Raw genomic sequence first — 25485 nt, forward strand, 5'->3', positions numbered from 1 at the left:
CTGGACGGGAGCAAGCTGTGCAGCTGCCATACTAGTGATATATGTGCAACCGCTGGGCTATGTACCTGGACGGGAGCAAGCTGTGCAGCTGACACTAGTGATATATGTGCAGCTGCTGGGCTATGTACCTGGACGGGAGCAAGCTGTGCAGCTGACATACTAGTGATATATGTGCAGCTGCTGGGCTATGTACCTGGACGGGAGCAAGCAGTGCAGCTGACATACTAGTGATATATGTGCAGCTGCTGGGCTATGTACCTGGACGGGAGCAAGCTGTGCAGCTGACATACTAGTGATATATGTGCAGCTGCTGGGCTATGTACCTGGACGGGAGCAAGCCGTGCAGCTGACATACTAGTGATATATGTGCAGCTGCTGGGCTATGTACCTGGACGGGAGCAAGCTGTGCAGCTGACATACTAGTGATATATGTGCAGCCGCTGGGCTATGTACCTGGACGGGAGCAAGCTGTGCAGCTGACATACTAGTGATATATGTGCAGCTGCTGGGCTATGTACCTGGACGGGAGCAAGCTGTGCAGCTGACATACTAGTGATATATGTGCAGCTGCTGGGCTATGTACCTGGACGGGAGCAAGCCGTGCAGCTGACACACTAGTGATATAGGTGCAGCTCCTGGGCTATGTACCTGGACGGGAGCAAGCTGTGCAGCTGCCATACTAGTGATATATGTGCAGCTGCTGGGCTATGTACCTGGACGGGAGCAAGCTGTGCAGCTGACATACTAGTGATATATGTGCAGCTGCTGGGCTATGTACCTGGACGGGAGCAAGCTGTGCAGCTGACATACTAGTGATATATGTGCAGCCGCTGGGCTATGTACCTGGACGGGAGCAAGCTGTGCAGCTGCCATACTAGTGATATATGTGCAACCGCTGGGCTATGTACCTGGACGGGAGCAAGCAGTGCAGCTGACACTAGTGATATATGTGCAGCTGCTGGGCTATGTACCTGGACGGGAGCAAGCTGTGCAGCTGACATACTAGTGATATATGTGCAGCTGCTGGGCTATGTACCTGGACGGGAGCAAGCCGTGCAGCTGACATACTAGTGATATATGTGCAGCTGCTGGGCTATGTACCTGGACGGGAGCAAGCCGTGCAGCTGGGGAGAATGAGAGCTCAGAAAGTGTAAGATATGACTACCGTCTATATACTATATATACTCAGCACCTCACTCAGTTTCTCCCTGGTTAGTCCCTGTACACATTACTATATGGCAGCATCAGGAACACACATCCAGAGCTCTGCATATCATCATGTGATAACATAGCTCCCCCCACATAACAAGCACAGTAGGAGAAGCAGGAAGGCAGTTGAAGATAATGCTAAAGTGGGTGATGGGAATACCCCTTTAAGGGGCAGCATCCAAAATCATCCATAGAAACAGTAAAGGATCACTACCCCCCCTCTCCATCTGAGGTATTGTCATTACTTGTAGAAGTATTGTCAGGTGTAAAACATCCGATTAAAAACCCAGACAATATCACCATACAATAATAGGAATGAAAATAGTCATAGGAAACAAAATGATTAAAAATTCAATATATCCAATACAAATATTTAATAACAAGTCTTCAATTATAAAACTTAAACAATCCAGAGCTGGTGGGAACATACAAAGAAGAAAATAACCAAGGATTCCCCCACTGGTAAATTCATTTGAGATGAGTGAACCACATGACTTCTACAAATACAGGGGTGGCGGGGACCCCACTTGTTGGGTTTATCTACAGGTACATTTTGGTCAGGGTGTGCAGATTAAGAAGGTATTCCTTTAGGAGGATGAGTAATGGCTTCTATGTAATGAGGCAATCCTTGCCTGGATCACTTGTTGGGAGAACTTGCACATCACTGATGAAACCCAGTAAGAGCTGACGGTTTCTTGACAAGCTCATATTTGATGTTTTTAATTTTACAAATACTTATAAAAAGGTAGAACAGACTGGGGCTGGAATAGGTAGATAGTTATCTCTTTATATCAGCCGCTATAGTTTTTATTTTTTTATTTCCTCTCTCATTTTTGTTTAGAGGGGATATATATATATATATATATATATATATATATATATACACACACAGTATAAACTTTCACTTTTAATTGGATCTGTCATTTGATGACCGGTATTCATTCAATACGTGTTTGGGGAGCTCTCACAGTGGTCCCAATCATCACTCCAAGCCCTCAGCCACCTGTTTTATCGCTGTGTAAAAAAAAAAAAAAGGAGTGTCTGACGGAATAAAGCCAGTTAGCGACACTGACTACCATAAAAACACGTAAGTGAGGTCACTAAAGGGCTAAGCATGGAGATGGCTTCTCTCTGTGAGTTTTTTTTATGTGTAACAAGAGCTGATTTCTGCCTAAAACATTTTCCACATTCTGAGCATGAAAATGGCTTCTCCCCGGTGTGAACTCTTTGATGGAAAACAAGAGCTGATTTATGCTTAAAATATTCACCACATTCTGAACATGGTTATGGCTTCTCTCCTGTGTGAATTCTCTGATGTACAACAAGAGCTTGTTTATACTTAAAACATTTACTACATTCTGAGCATGAAAATGGCTTCTCACCTGTGTGAGTTCTTTGATGTCTAACAAGATGTGAACTATTGTTAAAACATTTCCCACATTCTGAACATGAAAATGGCTTCTCCCCTGTGTGAGTTCTCTGATGGAAAACAAGAGATGATTTATACTTAAAACATTCACCGCATTCTGAACATGGATATGGCCTCTCTCCTGTGTGAATTCTCTGATGTACAACAAGAGCTTGTTTATACTTAAAACATTTACTACATTCTGAGCATGAAAATGGCTTCTCACCTGTGTGAGTTCTTTGATGTATAACAAGATGTGAATTATTGTGAAAACATTTCCCACATTCTGAACATGAAAATGGCTTCTCCCCTGTGTGAACTCTCTGATGGAAAACAAGAGATGATTTATGCTTAAAACATTCACCGCATTCTGAACATGGATATGGCTTCTCCCCTGTGTGAATTCTCTGATGTACAACAAGAGCTTGTTTATACTTAAAACATTTCCTACATTCTGAGCATGAAAATGGCTTCTCACCTGTGTGAGTTCTTTGATGTAAAACAAGAGCTTGTTTATACTTAAAACATTTCCTACATTCTGAGCATGAAAATGGCTTCTCTTCTGTGTGAATTCTCTGATGTACAACAAGAGCTTGTTTATACTTAAAACATTTCCTACATTCTGAGCATGAAAATGGCTTCTCACCTGTGTGAGTTCTTTGATGTAAAACAAGAGCTTGTTTATACTTAAAACATTTCCTACATTCTGAGCATGAAAATGGCTTCTCTTCTGTGTGAATTCTCTGATGTACAACAAGATGTGAATTATTGCTAAAACATTTCCCACATTCTGAACATGAAAATGCTTTCTCCCCGGTGTGATTTCTCTCATGTATAACAAGAGCCGATTTATGCTTAAAACATTTACCGCATTCTGAACATGGATATGGATTCTCTCCTGTGTGAATTCTCTGATGTACAACAAGAGCTTGTTTACACTTAAAACATTTACTACATTCTGAGCATGAAAATGGCTTCTCACCTGTGTGAGTTCTTTGATGTAAAACAAGATGTGAATTATTGTTAAAACATTTCCCACATTCTGAACATGAAAATGCTTTCTCCCCGGTGTGATTTCTCTCATGTATAACAAGAGCTGATTTAAGCTTAAAACATTTACCGCATTCTGAACATGGATATGGATTCTCTCCTGTGTGAATTCTCTGATGTACAACAAGACCTTGTTTATAATTAAAACATTTCCCACATTCTGAACATGAAAATGCTTTCTCCCCGGTGTGATTTCTCTCATGTATAACAAGAGCTGATTTAAGCTTAAAACATTTACCGCATTCTGAACATGAATATGGCTTCTCCCCTGTGTGATTTCTCTGATGTCTCACTAATTCTGATTTATATCTAAAAAATCTTCCACATTCTAAACATGAAAAAGTCTTCTCTCTTACATGAGCTGTTGGATGTTTAACACCTTTTCTGTGACTTTTATTCTGTGTTACAGTCTGTGATGAATCAGAAGATTGGACCTGTTCAAAAGGATCAAATAACACATTTCTGCCGTGATTGGATGAAGATATATCTTGGATATTGGCATGCTCTTCATATATATCTTGTATGATACCACGATCATCAACTTCAAGATCTGAAGATACCAGATGTTTCTCTAAGTTCCTGGTACAGTCCTCTGCCAAGAACAAAAGACATTATCAATGAATAATATACCAAAATATTGTATTGAAATTTTATTACATTTAAGTTTTTGTTTTTTTTTATCCACAGAAAGGTATGGCACAAAATACAAGAATTAACTGACTAAAACAGTGGTGGCCAAAAAGATCATGATTTAATAGTAGACCAAGGGACATAACTAGGCCAGGTTGGCCCCCACCTTGAGCAACTTCCCTGCAACCTCCACCCAATCAATCAGTCATTTGAAATACATATAAATTTCGTAGTGATGGACAAGAGGTGTTGAATGCCCCCTTAGTTCCCCACACCATAGTTCTCTCTCCTAAGAGTCCCTTTCACAGTAGAATTCCAATTTAGTGCCCTCAGGAGAATGCCCCCTCGATTTCTCCAAACAGTAGTTATGCTCCCTTAGTGCCCCCACACAGTAGTTATGCCCCTTACAATAATGCTTTGCCTCAGTGGCCTTTGTGTCTCCTTCTACAGTAGTACTGTCCCTTAGTGCCCCTTACAGTAGTGAAGCTCTTTCCAGCAGCAGACATGATGTGATGACGTCATCTCTCCTGCTGAGCTGAGGAGAGCGCACAGGTCGGGGGATTATCTCTGGTCTGTGCACTCTCCCTCTCAGCCCAGCAGATGCAATGACATCACTGTATCACACCTCACTGACCAAGCGTTTTTCTTCCTTTTTTTCATCGTCGCTTTCCAAGAGCTATAACTTTTTTATTTCTCCGTCTAAATAGCTTTATGAGAGCTTGTTTTTTGTGAGACAAGTTGTAGTTTTTAATAGGTTTTTTTAATGTTTTACCACTTTTGTGCAATACACCTTTTTTATTTTAAAAGAAAAAATGTTTTTGCATTCCTACTTCCCAAGACCTATAACTTTTTTTATTTTTGATTCTATGGAGTTGTGTGAGCGCTTGATTTTTGCAGGATGACTTGAATTTTTCATTGGTATCATTTTGGACTAAATAGCGCTTTTTGATCACTTGTTTCACGTTTTTTCGGTGGCAACTAAGAATAAATTAGCAATTTTGTATTACTTATTTTTTTACCGTAGGGGATAATTTATGTGATATTTATGTAGTCCAGGTCGTTACAAATGCGGCAATACCAAACTATGGGGCAGATTTTCATTTTTTTTGCAATATTTTGAAAAGCGTAATTTCAATGGAAAAAATGCACACTGCAGTATAAGAAAATATATTGAATAAATTAGTTTTTTATTACTCTTTTTTTTACCAGTTAATAGTCCCACAAGGCGGGGGAGGGGGCGGAGCTGGGCCAGAAGGGAATGAACGTGCGCTACTAAGCTCCGTCACACAGACTTTTCTCTACAGAGCTAAAGCAAGAAAACCCGGCCTGCAAATTGTCAAAATTGGACACCCTAAGGCCCCATGCACACTGCCGTATTTCACAGCCGTGTGCGGGCCGTGGAACCGCGGCCTGGATCCCTCCTGAGAGCAGGAGCGCACGGCGTCACTGGTTGCTATGACGCCGTGCGCTCCCTGCTGCCGCCGCAATACAGTAATACACTGGTATAGATCTATACCAGTGTAGTACTGTATTGCGGCGGCGGCAGCAGGGAGCGCACGGCGTCATAGCAACCAGTGACGCCGTGCGCTCCTGCTCTCAGGAGGGATCCAGGCCGCAGTTCCACGGCCCGCACACGGCTGTGAAACACGGCAGTGTGCATGGGGCCTAAGTCTGGGGATTCCTCCTACCAATCACAAACCTCAAGTAGATAGCGGAGAAATGGACAAATTTGTTAAAAAAGCGGCAGCAGTCTGTGCCGCCAAAGAAGCTAAGATGGCAGCCGCCGCTCAGAATGAGGCCGGGCACCCTGGAGGGTGACAGCGACTCAAATGACGCAGGGAGCAGTCACAGCCTCCCGATCTCTAGGATGTACGTAAATTCAGCTTTATCTAAGGCCCTGGAGCTGGTATTGGGCGAATTGTCCTCCCTCCGCCAGGACATAAAGCATGTAGGGGGAAGGGTAGAAATACTGGAAAACATGCAGACCGCAATGATAGGGAGTTCCAGAGCGCAACATTAGTCAGCCTCCAAAAGTACCAATCTCACCTCAACGAAGTATACAATGCCTTGGAAGACCAGGAGAACCAAGGAAGGAGGAACAATTTAAGATTTCGAGCTATTCCAGAACTAATCATGGGTCCTGAGATACCTGACACAATTAAGTCTATTTGTGCAGATATACTGGGCGCAGACTACCCGTGACCGATACTCCTAGAGAGGGCTCATCGTGCGCTTCGTCCACGACCAACCACATCAGACCCTCCAAGGGACATAATTTGCCGATTTCTTAATTATCAAGACAAAGAAGCAGTGTTATCTAAATCGTGCAACCTAGCTGAAGTGCCATTTAAGGGAGAAAAAAAATCTATATTTACCAGGACCTGGCTCCAACTACTCTAAAAAAACGCAAAGCCGTCAAACCTCTCACAGATTGGCTCAGACAACATAGAGTATTGTATCAATGGACCTTTCCATTTGGCCTTTCTTTCTCTTACAATGGCCGTCGCATCACAATCTGAGCTCATACAGACCTTAGGCCGATTTACTGGAGATCCCGCCATTGGAAATCGAAAATTGGGATCTTATCCGGGACTTATTCTCCCTTCCTGAAGTTCCCAAGAGCACCCTCTTCGAGAACCAGCGGACTTCAAAACTCAACGGCAAAGGAAGAAGACCTCATCCTTAACCCCAAGACGCATCGCCATGGATACCTTCTGAAGAGACTCCCTATGTTATTCATACTATAAACTCATTCTTCCACCAGAAAAACAATGGTGATGTCTTCTAAAGATTATGGTTTATTGGGACTCCTTATTGCCCACTTAAATGTTTACAGTCTATAGTCCCCCTCAGATTACATGGAAAATAATGTTTTCCTCACCTACCTTGTGGTTACATCCCCTCTACCCCATCTTCCCTTGAGTTCCCCCCATCTATATCCCCTCTCCCATTCCCCCCCTTCATTCCCACTGACCCCCCTCCTCCCCCCCCAATATATCCTTAACCACATCTTCCGGATATTAACCCCCGGAGTCTTTATCTTCATTTATACGCCAAACAAATAAGATATCCTGCTTTACGCTCCCTGTTCTCTCTTCATCTTTTCTTATTTGCTTTGTTATCACATAACCTGTTTCCTTTGTTTGTCGTCAACTATTTCTGCACATCCAGTTTGCTGGGGTCTGGGACCGGAGCGTTTTGACCTCTGTTCCTAACTCTGGGCCTAATATCTTGCCTAATTACTAAGTAGAGAAGCAGTCCAATAAGGGTAACACACCCATATCCCCCCCTATGCTTGTGCAGTTTCACTGCCTATTTTTTATTTATTTTTTCTTCTGGAGCGGGTCACGGATGGCAAGGATCCATTCGGAAAGTTCCAGCATCTCCATCTGAAGGATGAGTGCCCTTCTTGGGACATATAATATGTGTGCTGAATACAACATAATGTAACACAAACTGTCTCTTTTGACAAACCCAATGGCGGATCTTGGGGTAGCCTCCTATAATGTACATAGCTTTAACTCACCCTCCAAGAGACGTCAAATATTTGGGGTTCTGAAGAGAGACAGAGCTAATGTGTTGTTCCTACAAGAAACACATCTAAAACAGAATAATTTCCCTAACCTCACATACATTTTTCGCAGTGGTATAATTGCAGATCTCCTTCCTCTAACTCTAAGGGAGTTAGTATAGGTTTTTTAGAAAATAATTCCCTTACTTCTAGCTGACCAGATTACAGATACTGAAGGTAAATACATAATGATTAAAGGAAAGATAGGCCAACAGCTCTATACCTTCATAAATGTATATGCCCAAACAAATCCTATGGCTAAAAGAGGTCTTGGATGTGGCAGAACCCTTCTGGGAGGGGGTGACGCTATTTGGAGGGGACCTTAACTTGGTGATAAACCCTTTGCTAGACTCCTCATCACGCAGATCCGCTCACTCCCAAAAAGCACTGCGTTCTCTTACTACCAGGTTGTGAAGGGCCCATTTGATAGATGCTTGGCACGCTCTGTACCCAGATATTGAGGACTACACTTCTACTCCTCAGTACATAGCTCTTACCAGCACTTGGATTAACTTTTTATCTCAAAGGACCATCTTCCACTGTGTTCGGAGGCGGACATAGGTTCCCATATCAAAAAAGAAAGGACTAAACACATTGACGCTCTACATGACAAAATAAAACACCTAGAAACTACACATAAACATTCTCTATTACAGACGCATTTGACCAAATTAAACAATTGTAGAATCGCTCTTAAAAACCTCCTGAACACTGCTTCTGCGAAATATTATCTTCACTCTCAACAGAAGATTTTTGTCCATTGCAACAAAGCTTCAAAATTTGTGATTCAGAGGGTTAAGAAGAGGAAACTAGACAATTATGTTCATAAACTAACTAGATAGCTACATATTTCAGAAACTTTTATGAATCATTATATAATCTGGACCCTGCCCAACCAACACTCGAGGGAGAGAGGGTGACCCCCCTCAGGATCTTTTTTGAAGATGTTAGATCTCCCTGTTTTGTCAGATACTGATAGACAGAATATAATATTTCTGTTCACATCGGCGGAGCTTCTAAATGTCATCCGGCAGTCTCCTAAAGGAAAGGGCCCAGGTCCAGGCGGCCTACCAATCACGTATTATTCCACTTTCCACAGCATTTTGATACCTCATCTACTTCCCATATAAAATCAAACACTGGCAGACAAATCCCTGTCCACAGAGATGACCAAAGCACAAATAACCCTTATCCCGAAAGAGGGTAAAGATCACGCCATTTGCTCAAATTACAGAGCCATCTCTCTTCTTAACAAGGACTTAAAACTATTAGCTAAAATGTTAGCCAACAGATTGTCAAGCATTTTGCCCTCTCTGATCCATAGGGATCAAGTAGGGTTTATTAAAGGAGGGGAGGGGAAAGATAATACCACAAGAGTACTCAACAACTACACTTTGTAAAATGAAAATCCCTGTCCCTGATCCTTCTTAGCACAGATGCTGAGAAGGCTTTCGATAGGGTTAAGTGGTCTTTCATGAAACAGGTCCTATCGACATTAAAATTTCCGTACTCTTTAATTTTTGCAATTGATGCCATGTATTCCAATACCTCAGATTCCATTTCAGGCAACAGTACCATTTCGGACTCTTTTAGAATCCGAAATGGTACCTGTCAGGGCTGCCCACTCTCCCCCCTCCTTTTTGTCTTGACCCTAGAGCCATTGCTGCAAATAATCAGATCAGAGGTATCATATTAGGTGATCAAGAACACAAAATTAGTGCTGACCCCAATCAACTGTATTCCTTAAATTATACACCCCTTATGAAAAATATCTCAGACACTCTCACCAATTTGGACTTACCCATTTTATCTTGGTTTGGAAGGAGAAATATCATCAGGTCACTCGTGTTACCTAAATTACCATATTTACAACAAGTACTTCCCATTCCAGTACCGTCCTACTATTATGCGGCTCTGAGGACCCTTTTCAGAACATTCATTTGGAACAAAAAGATAGCTCGTCTTTTCTATAAATCTTTAACTCGACCCAAGAGGCTGGGTGGAATTGCACTCCCAGATCCAGAACTTTATCAGAAAGCAGCACTTCTTTCCAGAGTGGTTGGTTGGCTGAGGGCCCCACCAAATAAATCCTGGGTCCCAATGGAGCAATCGATGCTGGGTTCCACTTTTAGAGCTTTCCTACTGGGGCACAGTTCCCCCGGGCCTCTTCACCTCTGTACCGCCTCCATAATAAAAGCCACTTTCTCAGCCTAGATGTGGCTACAAGGTACCCAATATGCAACCCCCCATCCCTCCCTACTATTACAAACTAGGGATACATTCCAATTAGCTCCTAAAGCTCTTCATGAAAGTATACCAACCCACATTAAGAATTCTAATATCCAGCTTTCAGAACTTTTCCAAGACACTCACATACTCACTCTCGAGGATATGAGACTCGGACTGGGAGCTAACCATTTAAACTCCACATCTTTATATTTTCTTCCAGCATATGTACAACAACACATTAAGCTAGGAGACCTGCATCGTCCACAGGTCTGGTTTGAAAGCCTGATTAGTACCAGCTCGTGTCCCACCAAAAGTATATCACAACTATATAACAGATTACGAATTTGGGCTTTTGTCACTACCTCAGCATTCATCAGACTTTGGGTAAAGGACTTAAACCGTTCACTCTCCGTATCGGACATGGACATCATTCTCATATCCCCTCATAAAACGTCCAGATGTGTGAGACTTCAGGAAAACGGCTACAAAGTCATTACAAGATGGTATAAGACTCCCAACAATATATGCATGTACTCTATGTCCGCCTCTGACGCATGCTGGAGGTGCAGGAAAGAAAGAGAATCTTACCTCCATATTTGGTGGAATTGTCCTTTACTCCTACAATGGTGGAAACAAGTCTTCCAGTTATGTAACCAAATCTGTTGTGCAGCGCTACAACCCTCTATTGAAGTGACACTCCTAAATCTTTACCCCCTGTCCTGTCGAGTCCCCAATCTAGACCTCTTTAGGCAACTGATAAATGTGGCTAGATTTCTTATCCTTAAATATATGTTATCAACGGAAGTTCCCTCAATCGAACAATGGGCCATTAAAGTGGATGAGATTTAGATTTACGCAACTTTGGCAAGCTTGGAGAGTCCACAGAGGACTTGGAGATGAGGTGGGGAATAGCGATTCCAATAACCCAACACACTCTCATTAATCAACAAAATAGATGGACGGAACCCGAAGAGTTCCTGCAAACTCGTCCTTCTTCCACTCTCCATACAGTTGACCTGCTCCAGAAGTGACCAAAGACCTATAAAAATAACCTTGGATTTAAAAGCGGATTCATCTTTTCTAATGAGACCTGTGATTTAGACGTGACCATGTTACTGTGTCTTGTTGACTTTATGGAGGATTGTTTCGCTCCTCCGCTGTTCTGTACTTTACTTTTACTTAATAAAGTGCTTGGAAAATGGAAAAAAACAAACCCTGATCCATTGTGCACATTGTGACACACACAAAAAATTAAAAGAAATAAATAGTCCCACAAGGGGGCTATAACAGACAGCTTTTTGATTGATTTTAAAATGCAATGCATTATCCCTACAGTGCATTGCATTTTAATGTCAGTGCTTTTCTGACATTGAACAAGAGGCTGCGCCAACGAGACGCAGCCTGCTGGAAATTACGCAAGGCTAGTCTGGGGTCTACACGAGACCCCAGCCAGCCTTCACACACATTGGCATTCTGCGTTCGCATTTACAGAGTGCCGATGGGAGACAGAGGGAGTCCGCTCCCTCTGTCAGCACTTTACATGCGGCAGGCGCCACTGCCCGTGGCAAGCAGTATGATATTTTCTCTACTGCTCTACATTCTGTGTTGCAGTCCTGGAAGCCGGTCTAACCGGACACTGTTCTTCTGCAATATATTGATGATCTGTTACTTTGCTGTCACAGTCCTGAACAGTGTAAAGAGGAAACTTTATAATTGCTTGTTTTTCTCGCTACAAATTTTTGGCAAATCCTCCAAAGAGAAGCTGCAACTTTGTGAATCTACTATTCCTAGGTCACTGTATTTCTCCAGGTATTAATCACCTTACATCTGAAAGGGTTACTGCCATACAGCAGCCCCCCTGCCAAGTACTCCAAGGGCTCTGCGTACCTTTTTTGGCCTTGTCAGTTACTGTTGCCCCTGGATTAGAGATTGCCCTCAGATGATGCAGCCACTATTTGACTGCCTCAAAGGAGAGACTTTTGAACTAACACCAGAAGCCGTGAGTGCATTTCATGCATTAAAACTAACTCTCACCACAACACCAGCATTGGGCATCCCCAACTACAAACAGAATTTTACATTGTATTGTCATGAGCAAGGAACTACAGTCTCAGATAACGCCTCAAGACAAAAAGGTACGGATGGAGGTGGGGGCCACGAAGACAGGAGAACTCTTTCAGGTAAATGGCAGAACATGTTTGCCTCGGATGTTGTATCCAATGATGGCCAATTTTGCATTTGTCAAAAGGAGCTATGAGCGCACTAGTGTTAGAACATTGGTTTGCCCCTGGAATTCAGACCCTCTTTGAAAAGTTTTTCAGGGTTGTCTTACATGTGGAAGACATAACCCTGAGAGGTTCGTAAAGACCCCCAAGAAACACACTCCCAAACCCTTGTACCTGTTTCAAAGAGTAAAGGTGGATTACATACAGCTACCCAAGGTGGGCACATATGTGGGGAGGAGCAGGCTAAGCTTTATACTCATAGGCTGATTTTAATAAGCATGAGTATAAAGCTTAGCCTGCTCCTCCCCACTCACTGGAAGCCCCTGACATGCATCCCCTGTATTCACTGGAGGCAATTTTCGCACCAAAAATGATAAAAACCAAAGGGGACCCAGAATGCATGTGGAACCTAAACCCTCTGAATTTCATGGTTGCTGTCATGGCATTTAACAGGTAGAACTTAGTGTTAGGTTCCCGTCTTACAGAGATCGTCAAGTTCCCGTCTTACAGAGATCGCCTTGACGGGCTCAAATAATTTTGTACAAAATGTATTTTCCAAGCATCTCTACTTTGTTAGCGTAGCATTAGCATTACAATATGTTTTTGTACTTTATTTGGTTCGCAGAGAGCTGTTGCATTATATGTTCTGCTGTTTTGTGTTTTCAGTCAAAGCAGCGTGCACCTGCGCATTGGGATGTGCTGACCAACCCCTTTTGGGTTTCCCTTGTATTCCCACATTGCACAATATATCGATTTCTTTTTATTTGTATAAGCAGAATCTTAGAGACCTCTCTGCGTTACTTAGTGGTCACTACTCACCTGGGCGGTTATCTGCAGGAATGTCCTCTGTACTCTGCTCATCACCCCTCACATAGGTCTCTGTAGGATTAATATTGTTCCGATCTTCACCCGGATTCACAAGCTGTGAAAGAAATATTGTAGAAGTCATCAGATGGATGGAGAAGTCGTGTGGGAGGTTTTATATGACCTGAAAAGATCAGTAATTAGAATGATGACCAAAAATGACCGGACAGCAGGAGTTATCTGACCCAAATATCTGCAGGTCTCCTGTATAAATCCAATCTGATTGCTTCATTATTCCAACCAGTTTACAATGCAGGGAGAGTAGTCCTTAAATTCCATCCCTAACATTACATTGTGTATATAACATTACATTGTTTGTGTACCTGTTGCCTTTGCTGGCCGCCCCAGGGCTGTGAAGCCGGTAAGCCAAAGTTCTTTTGATCCGTGGCTTGTTTACCTCACTGGAATCCCTTTGATTCACTTATTCCTGCCATACTAAGCCTTTATTCAGACCTGGCAGTAGTTACTGTATACTGCCTTGGAATATTTGTGTTTGGATCGGCGCTGGGACTTATTTAGCGCCATTTTGGAGAAACTGACAAGGATGCCTTTGACTTAACTGACATCCTCTCCCTTGTTTATCCGCCCCTTGCAGCATCACTGAAGGGGAGTGCCTGGTATATTACATACGACCAACATACATATAGGTCTCTCAGGAGGTGACCACATTATTATTTAAATCGAAAATTTTCAAGGGTCTCTAGGACCATCTGTGGCCCTTGTTCCTCACTGACTGATTATTAAAACTTATACTTTTATTGTATCTTATTTAAAAATTATCCTGTTATATCAGGAGAACACACTATTAAAATTCCTCAGGATCTGGAGTAGGGGTTCTGTGTTTCACACTTTCAAGTACATTCAAGTACATACATTTTCGTCACTATACAGCTTGTTCTGGAGGTGCCTGATACTTCTCAGGTATCCCTCCTATCTCTACTTCTCTATCTAGCTAAGCTTGGTCTCAGCTGTTTATTAAATTGTTTGCGTCTCTGTTTTTTTACCCTATCTCCCAGATCTTGAACTAAAATCTACCTACTGCTTCCCTACATGTTTTGCCGTTCCACAGCGTCTTCAGGGGAATTGCAGTGGTATATTACATACACTCCTTATATTGATCCTGCGATTGCTGCTCCAGCTTCAAATAAAACAAAAACTAGAGGGCTGTGGTACGAGGACGGAGCCTCAGATGGAGCCTCTGCCACTACTGCTAAGCTAAGTTTTGGCTGCTCTTTGAACTTTATCTCTCAACTATTTAGCTTTGTGCACTTCATATATTGACTAATTTGTATTTATTTTATCTATTCAAGTCCCCTGATGAATTGGCCCTAGGCCAATGAAACGCGTAGGGCAGTGTGTTTTTGGGATATACCTTTTCGCCTCCATTTGGGTATTTTTAATGATGTAATAAAAGTTAATTCTTAATTGAGGTTACCCACCAGTCCTGTTAAATTTTTGTATTTATAATTGGGTACCCATTTTTTGGGTTATCATTAGTGACCATTATACTCCCGTGGTTAATTCAATATTTATTCTAGGTTTAAGGGGCATGGCAGGTTTTCTCACAACGGGCCTTGACAAAAATCAATGGCTGAGTGAGGCTAGGGAGGTCTTTTCAGAAAGGGTCCTCTCCCAAAAAAGATATACCCCTACTTTCAATGTAGCTTTCAAAGAGTTAACAAAGGTATGCAAGGAGCACACTACTTCCTGGTGGGAGGTTCAGTCCCTGGAGAACTACATTAAACATCTAATAGTTCCCAGGGGCCTAAGAATAACACTCACACCAACAAGTAGATGTAGAAGCTCGAGTCTAATGAGTAAATGGGAGGAGGTTCCCTCCGATTTATGCAATTAATTCTGAAAGAGGAGAAAGTCACTTTTGAGACACTTGAGAAAACCCTAAAGGATCAAATAGAAATTACACAGAAATTTAAACAGGAACCTGAGTTTGCAACTAAGGAATCACAACCGAAGAGCTCCCTGGAAAAATGTCAGCATCATTTGAAGGAGCGGAAGCACAGACAATTTAATCGTGATCTACAGGACTTCCGCGACCATAGGGTCTATACAACTATTATTCGGACTCCTAAGCAACAGAATAAAAAACAAGAGTCTGATATCTCGACAAGTGATACTGAGATTTCTGAAGGAGAAAAGGAGAGTTTGAGGAGTAATTGAGGCAAAGGGAGAGGTCAGGCAAGAGGGGGGGTAGAGGTGGACAAATAAATAGCAGACAGTGTTTTTTAGATCAAGGGCTGCCATACCACCTGCGGGGACGCAACTCGCAGAAATCCCCCCACCTGACCCATACCGAATCGATATCTCCCATCAATCTAGCCAAGTATTAAATCTGTCCACTATCATTTTGCAACCCGCTGAAATGGGGGTCCTAAGTAAGGGTCTGTCGTACGTACCCACTCAGGCCTCTAATCTCTCCAATTGGATAAAAGATCTTTATTTATTTATTTGCTAGAAAACTGAGATGGCACAAGCACTTTCAGCTAGTGAATAAAAGGGAAAGCAGGGAATTAGGGGTCCCACAGGACATCCTACAGGACGTACGTCTCTTGTATAGCTTAGTGGATAGTGCTCCCCAGGAAGGTAGGGGTTCTTTCACTTCACTGTAGCAAAAAAAGTACAAGGATGCCACCGATAGAGGACCCTTCCTGTATTGATGCATTTGTAAATCAGGTTTCTGTTGATCATGAAAGACTTTAACTAACTCAGGGGAGACTCAACTGCACAAAAGAGGAATCCAGGACCCTAGGGAACTTGGAAAAAAAATAAGGAAATAACAATTAACCCTTCATATAAAGGTGGTGGGAACATATGAAAAGTTGAAGAGTAATCCCACTAAAACATATCAACTGAAACTCATCAATATCCTACGTGGGGCAAGATAATGTACTCATATCCGAAGAAGAGTTTGACTTCCTGAACTGTAAATGCCCTACAGTGGCTACCTTTTATAGTTTACCTAAAATTCATAAAGGTACCACTAATTTGAAAGAACGACCAATTGTTTCAGGAGTCAACAGTCTTAGCCAAAACGTGGGTATATACTGTGCTGCCCATAATTATTCATACCCCTGGAAAATTTTGACTTAAAGTTACTTTTATTCAACCAGCAAGTAATTTTTTGACGGGAAATGACATAGGTGTCTCCCAAAAGATAAGACGATGTACAAGAGGCATTATTGTGTGGAAAAAAAAAACATTTCTCAGCTTTTATTTACATTTCAGCAAAAAGTGTCCAGTCCAAAATTATTCATACCCTTCTCAATAATCAATAGAAAAGCCTTTATTGGCTATTACAGAGAACAAACTCTTCCTATAATTGCAGACCAGCTTTTTGCATGTCTCCACGGGTATTTTTGCCCATTCATCTTTAGCAATGAGCTCCAAATCTTTCAGGTTGGAGGGTCTTCTTGCCATCACCCTGATCCTTAGCTCCCTCCACAGATTCTCAGTTGGATTCAAGTCTGGACTCTGGCTGGGCCACTCCAAAACGTTAATGTTGTTATATAACATACGGTAATACGGCTCGCAGGCCTTCCTCAGACACGGACGCTCTTTACAACAAACATGTATGATACATGACTGCTTCTATACTGCGTCCTCTGGCTCATTTCCTTACCTTCTCAATCACAACTGTGGCATAGTGTCTGAGGTAGGCCTGCGAGCCGAAACGGCACGAATCAATATTGCCGTATGTTATATAATAATAAAACTCTACTATCAAGATCAAAATCTACAAGCTGTAGTTGTATTCACTATTGAAAATAATCCTGTATAGCTTTTCCAATAATCAACTTCCAATATTATCAGGGGCATAGCTGTAAGGCAGTAGTGGGGAACCTCTGGTCCGTGGGCCGTATGCAGCCCGCGGGATCATTTCATGTGGCCCCAGCCTCCTGCCAAAACACATTGTGAAAATGCTAATGGTTAATGACATGCGGGAGGCACAGGAAGGTTAGAACAGCGCATTGCTACCTGTACTCACCTTCCCTGGTCTTCTTCCGGCCCCACGCTGTGTTCTGACACGTACAGCGTCAGGACGTAGTGCATGTAGATGAGCACTATGACCTGACGCTTTGCGCTGTCAGGTCACAGTACAGCGTGGCGGGAAGAAGACCAGGGAGGGTAAGTGAATCTACCAAGTGGCAGCGCCGTCCGGAGCTCGAGAGGCAAGTTTATTTTTTTGAAATGTCTGATTGGGGTCTGATCTGAGGCTGAGGGGTCTGATGAGGGTCTGATCTGAGTCTGGGGGGTCTGATGAGGGTCTGATCTGAGGCTGGGGGGTCTGATGAGGGTCTGATCTGAGGCCGGGGGCTCTGATGGGGGTCTGATCTGAGGCTGAGGGGTCTGATGAGGGTCTGATCTGAGGCCGGAGGGTTTGATAGGGGTCTGATCTGAGGCTGGGGGTGTGTCGGGGATTTAATCTAAGGCTTGGGAGGGTCTTATCTGAGGCCTATGTAGGCTGGGGGGTCTTATAGGAGAGTGATTTGAGAACGATGCAGGTGGAGGCAGATCTGAGGCTGAGAAAGGGAGAAAGGCAGGGACAGTGACAGGGAGAGCGAAAACTGGGTGAATCCGTCTCTGGACCCCTCTGGGTTTAGCTTGGCTGCCCTTAATGCCAAATAAAGAACTAAATTTATAACATTCTCAACTTAAAAATTAGACTGCTGTATGAGATCAAAATGGCGCCTGTACTATTTGTAATATATAGCGCAGGTGCCATTTTGTGCTGCAAAAATACAGCGCTCTAGATTTTTTTAATTGAAGCGCAATTTCTGTAACTTACCCCTAAGTCACTTATATCTTTGACCAAATATAGCCGTCAAATTTTTAAGTTGAGAATTTTGTATGGCCCCCGAACGATGTTACAAATATCCAAATGGCCCTCAGCAGCAAAAAGGTTCCCCGCCCCTGCTGTAAGGGGTGCAGTCGCTACTGGGCCTAGCAGCCTGAGGGGGCCCAAAGACCCTTGTGCCACATAAGAAGACACCGGTACTATACAAAGTTCATGCAGGTCAAGTTACATCTCTGGCTGGAGGGAAGGGGTAAGGTCAAGAATTTGGTTTGGGGCAGGGGATGCAGTTTCAATTTTCGCCTCAGACAGCACGAAGGCTATATGCTTCCCTGCCCCTGGCCACGAAGCACTGAGGGAAGGGGGGGCCCAAGCTGAACTCTTGCACCAAGGCACATGAGCCTTTAGCTACGCCCCTGAATATTATATTATACTCCATGCAAGAAGGATGACTTGCATCTACGTGTGCTAGAATATAATCTGTGGTATGATCTTGGTACTGCCATTCTGACAGTAAGGAGACACCAGGAGACTGCACCCTAGACTACAAAACCTTTAAAGATAATGATGCATTTATCTCCTGATGTTCATGTTCAAGCTGACAATCCGAGCACAACTTTGGTTGACCATTTGTAGTATTGCATGGTCCTGGCCTAAGACCTCTCAGAAAACTGTTGTGCCACTCTTGTCCAACCACAAAAGATCTGCAGCAGTTGACAGAGAAGGCCATCTTAAAAGTCTGTACAGGCAGACAATAGTGAGAAGATCCAGACAACATGTAACGTCTATGGTCAGTTGTAATCCTACCATCTCCATCTTTCTCATTATACAAGGATAAAACATATAATACTGGTGGATAAAACAAGACTGAAGACAAGATCTTCACAGCCTTCTACAGATCATAGGGGACATTTCATGAGACCTTATTTCCATCTACCTTATCATCCTGTGGGACATTGTGATGTTCTTCTGAACCATCCTGTGGAAGAAGAGGACACGGACATCCCGCCGGTGTTCTTCTATCTTCCTTAACTATAGGAAACACATCCAGTGGCCAAATTAATTCCTTACATACAGATAATTAGAGGACGTGTGTATTTAGTCATGTCTATTACCTGGTGGTGTGAGGGGTTGGTGATTCTCCATCATGATGTTATATCGATCTACTTGATCCTCCTGTGGGACATAGTGATGTCCTTTTGAATTATTCTGTGGAAGAAGAGGACTGGGACATCTCTCGGTTGTTGTTCTCTCTTCCTTAACTGTAGGTGTTGCAGAATCAGGATTAGATCGGATGATAATTGACAGACTACCACCCAAATTAAAACGTAGCCTTTAATAAATATTCCATAAAAAGTAACCCACAATCAAAAGGAACTACAGGTAGATGCTGAATGGCCATCATGGACACCACGCTGCAGCGGACCCTATATCTAGCCAGCCGCACATTTTGGGACTTGGGATGTGCAAGTATCACTGGGCCATCTATGATGACAGCATAATCTTGATTTGTGTTTACTACATATTAGAGTGCCAAATGACCTACTGGCCACTAAAACCAGTGCATGATTTCTTGTGATCTATTAGTATTGGCTGGTTCTGGCAGCAGCACTTTGTCGGATCAGTATATCTGTACTATCACTGCTTGAAGGCAGCACTATTTCCATGGACTTTCTTGTCCCCTGATGAACCCGAAACGCCTTGTTACTACAATATTGGGACATTTGATGAGACTATTTTGCGACAAGTTGCCAATTATTGGCGACTTAGCAGATTTAGCTTTATTGGTGGTATCACATATTTTTTTTGTGAATATCTCTTGTATCTATAATTCTTTGTTTTTTGGCATTTATGTTAGGTCATCTGATAAACCTGCTCTAGGCCACACTAATCCTCCCTTTCAGGACCATCTAGGGCAGTGTTGGCGAACCTATGGCACGGGCGCCAGAGGCGACACTCGGAGCCCTACCTGTGGGCACCGGCACCCTGGAAAAAAATCTATGGTGTACCAATATGCCGTAGATCTTTCCTGCTTTAAGTAATGTCATAGCCAGACCCTTATTTCTGATATTTACAGATTCTATACTGACAGGGAATGTCCCACAGGATTGGCACATGGCAAATGTGGTGCCAATATTCAAAAAGGGTCCAGAAACAGAGCCTGGAAACTATAGGCCGGTAAGTGTAACATCTGTTGTGGGTAAAAAGTTTGAAGGTTTTCTAAGAGATGCTATGTTAGAGGATCTCAACGGATATAAGCAAATAACGCCATATCAGCATGGCTTTGTGAGGGATCGGTCATGTCAAACTAATTTAATCAATCAGTTTCTATGAGGAGGTAAGTTCTAGACCTGACAGCGGCGAATCAATGGATGTCGTGTATCTGGACTTCTCTAAAGTATTTGACACTGTACCACATAAAAGGTTAGTATATAAAATGAGAATGCTCGGACTGGGAGAAAATGTCTGTATGTGGGTAAGTAACTGGCTCAGTGATAGAAAACAGAGGGTGGTTATTAACGGTACACACTCAGATTGGGTCACTGTCACTAGTGGAGTACCTCAGGGGTCAGTACTGGATGGGGTCACTGTCACTAGTGGGGGTACCACAGGGGTCAGTACTGGAGGAGTCACTGTCACTAGTGGGGTACCTCAGGGGTCAGTACTGTACTGGAGGGGGTCACTGTCACTAGTGGGGGTACCACAGGGGTCAGTACTGGAGGAGTCACTGTCACTAGTGGGGTACCTCAGGGGTCACTGTCACTAGTGGGGTACCTCAGGGGTCAGTACTGGAGGGGTCACTGTCACTAGTGGGGTACCTCAGGGGTCAGTACTGGAGGGGGTCACTGTCACTAGTGGGGGTACCACAGGGGTCAGTACTGGAGGAGTCACTGTCACTAGTGGGGTACCTCAGGGGTCACTGTCACTAGTGGGGTACCTCAGGGGTCAGTATTGGGCCCTATTCTCTTCAATATATGTATTAATGATCTTGTATAAGGCTTGCATAGTAAAATATCAATTTTTGCAGATGACACTAAACTGTGTAAAGTAATTAACACTGAAGAGGACAGTATACTGTATATATACTACAGAGGAGAGTATACTTATATATATATATATATGTACACACACACAGTGGGATGCGAAAGTTTAGGCAACCTTGTTAATCGTCGTGATTTTCCTGTATAAATCGGTGGTTGTTAGGATAAAAAATGTCAGTTAAATATATCGTATAGGAGACACACACAGTGATATTTGAGAAGTGAAATGAAGTTTATTGGATTTACAGAAAGTGTGCTATAATTGTTTAAACTAAATTAGGCAGGTGCATACATTTGGGCACTGTTGTCATTTTATTGATTCCAAAACCTTTAGAACTAATTATTGGAACTCAAATGTGTTTGGTAAGCTCCGTGACCCCTGACCTACATACACAGGTGAATCCAATTATGAGAAAGAGTATTTAAGGGGGTTAATTTTCTCTGAAGAGTAGCAACATGGGGGTCTCAAAACAACTCTCAAATGACTCGAAGACAAAGATTGTTCACCATCATGGTTTAGGGGAAGGATACAGAAAGCTGTCTCAGAGATTTCCGCTTCTGTTTCCACAGTTAGGAACATATTGAGGAAATGGAAGACCACAGGCTCAGTTCAAGTTAAGGCTCGAAGTGGCAGACCAAGAAAAATCTCGGCTAGACAGAAGCGACGAATGGTGAGAACAGTCAGAGTCAACCCACAGACCAGCACCAAAGACCTACAACATCATCTTGCTGCAGATGGAGTCACTGTGCATCGTTCAACCATTCGGCACACTTTACACAAGGAGATGCTGTATGCGAGAGGGATGCAGAGGAAGCCTTTTCTCCGCCCCAGCACAAAAAGTGCCGCTTGAGGTCGGCTAAAGCACATTTGGACAAGCCAGCTTCATTTTGGAATAAGGTGCTGTGGACTGATGAAACTAAAATTGAGTTATTTGGCCATAACAAGGGGCGTTATGCATGGAGGAAAAAGAACACAGCATTCCAAGAAAAACACCTGCTACCTACAGTAAAATATGGTGGTGGTTCCATCATGCTGTGGGCCTGTGTGGCCAGTGCAGGGACTGGAAATCTTGTCAAAGTTGAGGGACGCATGGATTCCACTCAGTATCAGCAGATTCTGGAGACCAATGTCCAGGAATCAGTGACAAAGCTGAAGCTGGGCCGGGGCTGGATCTTTCAACTAGACAACGACCCTAAACACTGCTCAAAATCCACTAAGGCATTTCTGCAGAGGAACAAGTGCAACGTTCTGGAAGGGCCATCTCAGTCCCCAGACCTCAATATAATAGAAAATCTGTGGTGTGACTTAAAGAGAGCTGTCCATGCTCGGAAGCCATCAAACCTGAATGAACTAAAGATGTTTTGTAAAGAGGAATGGTCCAAAATACCTTCAACCAGAATCCAGACTCTCATTGGAACCTACAGGAAGCGTTTAGAGGCTGGAATTTCTGCAAAAGGAGGATCTACTAAATATTGATTTCATTTCTTTTTTGTGGTGCCCAAATTTATGCACCTGCCTAATTTTGTTTAAACAATTATAGCACACTTTCTGTAAATCCAATAAACTTCATTTCACTTCTCAAATATCACTGTGTGTGTCTCCTATATGATAGATTTATCTGACATTTTTTATCGTAACAACCAACAATTTATACAGGAAAATCATGACGATTAACAAGGTTGCCCAAACTTTCGCATCCCACTTTATATATACACACATATACACATACATATATATATATATATATATATATATCTACACACACTACAGAGGACCGTATACTGCTATAGATGGATCTGGGTAGATTGGAGGCTTGGGCAGTTAAGTGGCAGTCGAGGTTTAACACTGACAAATGTAAAGTTATGCACATAGGAAGGAATAATGCAAGTCACCCGTACATACTAAATGGTAAAACACTGGGTAACACTGGCATGGAAAAGGACATAGGAATTTTAGTGAACAGCAAACTAAGCTGCAAAAAACAGTGTCAGGCAGCTGCTGCCAAGGCCAATAAGATAATGGATTGCATCAAAAGGGGCATAGATGCCCGTGATGAGAACATAGTCATACCAACATTAGGGTTATTCACTTTAGAAAAAAAGACAACTGAGGGGAGATCTAATTACTATGTATAAATATATCAGGGGTCAGTACAGAAATCCTCCCATCATCTATTTATCCCCAGGACTGTGACTGTGACAAGGGGACATCCTCTGCGGATTCTTTACTGTAAGAGCAGTGAGACTATGGACTCTTTACGGTAAGAGCAGTGAGACTATGGACTCTTTACGGTAAGAGCAGTGAGACTATGGACTCTTTACGGTAAGAGCAGTGAGACTATGGACTCTTTACGGTAAGAGCAGTGAGACTATGGAACTCTCTCCCTGAACTAAAAGAGTTCAAGAGGATGGTTGTATTTCTGGAGTGTAATAATATTACAGGCTATAGCTACTAGAGAGGGGTCGTTGATCCAGGGAGTTATTCTGATTGGAGTTGGGAAGGATTTTTTTCCCGTTAGTGGGGAAAATCGGCTTCTACCTCACAGTTTATTTATATTTTTTGCATTCCTCTGGATCAACTTGCAGCATGACAGGCCGAACTGGATGGACAGATGTCTTTTTTTTTCGGCCTTATAAACTATGTTACTATGCCATTCATCAGCGCAGGGAGTGCTATGGATGGCACAGGCAGCACATTGAATGAAGGCAGCACATATAGCTAAATGATAAAGTACATGGAAGATATACTATATTGGACTGTAATATTCAGGATAAATTGCTGTGTTGGCACTTTGCGATAAATAAGTGGGTTTTGTGTTGCAGTTTGGGCACTCGATCTGTAAAAGATTTGCCATCACTGATCTAGGGGCATTCAGGAGGTTCCTGAATATGGGATCGCCACTATCGGGGCGGCCAATCCATTTTGTAGGAAGGGCCTACAGCATAGGGCATATACCTATTCCTATAAAACTGCCCTAATCTCCATTGCTGATTTATTATTTTGTTTTCATTTATCATCTATTTTCTTTTGATTGTGGGTTACTTATTATGGAATATTTATTAAAGGCTACGTTTTAATTTGGGGGGTATTCTGTGAATTTCCATACATATAGTAACTTTACCCTCTGACGGGTTATAGTCTTAGCTTAGATCGGATGGTCAGCCATGTTGTCTTAGGCATACATCTTGGGGCACATTTATTAAGACCTGTGTTTTAGGCGCAGGTCTTAACAAAGCCCTAAGCTGGCGGTGGTTCTGCCGATATTATGAAGTGGTGCAGGCCTCTCCATAACTTCAGGGCTTCCAGCACTAGTTATATATATAAGACATCTTCCAAGCTGTCTTACATTTAGACGCTTTTCTACACCTTTTGTAGAAAATGGTAAATGAGACAGGCCTGCCGGCCCGTTCCCTTCCTCGCACACTGCATGCCGACAATTGTAGACCTTCCCCCCCCTATTGCATGGACATCTGCGCCTGGAATACATCAGATTTAGGCTTATTTCAGAATAGTAAAGGACCCCCCCTTGTGTTTACACTTTAAAAAGGATCTTACCTAAAGAGTTTATCACCATTTTGAAGTGAATACTGAGCACTTTTGTACTAAATACTTTTGCTGAGAAAATAGAGGCCTTTAAGTAATCGATTAAAGATGTTATGATGGAATGGTTACCTTTAGAAAGTAGATAATATTTGCACTAGAAGTTGAAGCCTTGGCCAAGATAAATGTATTTGTCTATCAAAACTAACCATTTTCATGTTTATGATCATGATCGATCCTTGCTGTTGGACCGGTGATAAATCAAAGAGCCTATCTTGGCTTTATGGTCCATGGGGCTCTTTGGAAAGAGAAATGGAGATTGGTACTTGAATTGGAGAGGATTAATGGAAGGCCCCAGGAATATATTATTTATGCAACAAGAGATCGTGATAAGGAAATGTTATCCAATTAGAAGTTGTTGTCGGTGTAACTTGTGTAGATCTATGGTTACGTAAAATGATGATGGAACACTTCCATTTACCTCTTATGCCATAGTTTGCCTACATTTTACATTGACTTCAATGATGTCTTGCTGCTCTTCAGATTTCCATCAGAGATTTTAAGCCAAAACCAGGTGAGACTCTAAACACAGAACAGGTACAGAGTTTCCCCTATAACCTATGTCTATGGAGTCTCAAATCCTGGTTCTGGCTCACAATCACTGATGGAAATCATCAAATCATCAACACTGATGTGTGAAAGAGGCTTAAACGAAAATCTTCTGAGGAAGAAGTTGCTTCAAGACATTTTGTGTTGTTGTGGCCAATTTTCAACTGTAGGAAACACATCCAGTGACTGAATTCATGCCTTACATACAGATAATGAGAGGACGTGTGTATTTAGTCATGTCTATTACCTGGTGATGTGAGAGGCCGGTGATTCTCCATCATGACGTCCTTGTACAGAT

At 42.6% G+C, this 25485-nt stretch overlaps 1 protein-coding gene across 1 annotated transcript; it reads right to left on the minus strand.

Moving 5' to 3' along the window:
- Nucleotides 1-917: 917 nt before the first annotated feature.
- Nucleotides 918-25485, minus strand: LOC122940936 (zinc finger protein 345-like). Its single transcript, XM_044297868.1, has 5 exons — nt 25435-25485; nt 19112-19258; nt 18934-19028; nt 13142-13244; nt 918-4259 (listed from the first exon to the last, which is right to left on the minus strand). The coding sequence occupies exons 1-5, from the start codon at nt 25466-25468 to the stop codon at nt 2494-2496; spliced, it is 2145 nt and encodes a 714-aa protein (XP_044153803.1). The 5' UTR covers nt 25469-25485; the 3' UTR covers nt 918-2493.

Source organism: Bufo gargarizans, chromosome 6 (assembly GCF_014858855.1).
Source record: "Bufo gargarizans isolate SCDJY-AF-19 chromosome 6, ASM1485885v1, whole genome shotgun sequence".
In the NCBI taxonomy this organism is placed as follows: domain Eukaryota; kingdom Metazoa; phylum Chordata; class Amphibia; order Anura; family Bufonidae; genus Bufo; species Bufo gargarizans.

Coding starts and splice junctions, on each gene's coding strand:
- LOC122940936 (XM_044297868.1), bottom strand. CDS start 25,468: ATGATGGAGAATCACCGGCCTCTCACATCACCAG. Junction 19,259..25,434: donor CCGGCCTCTCACATCACCAG/GTAATAGACATG, acceptor CAACACCTACAG/TTAAGGAAGAGAGAACAACA. Junction 13,245..18,933: donor ATGTCCCACAGGATGATAAG/GTAGATGGAAAT, acceptor TTTCTTTCACAG/CTTGTGAATCCGGGTGAAGA.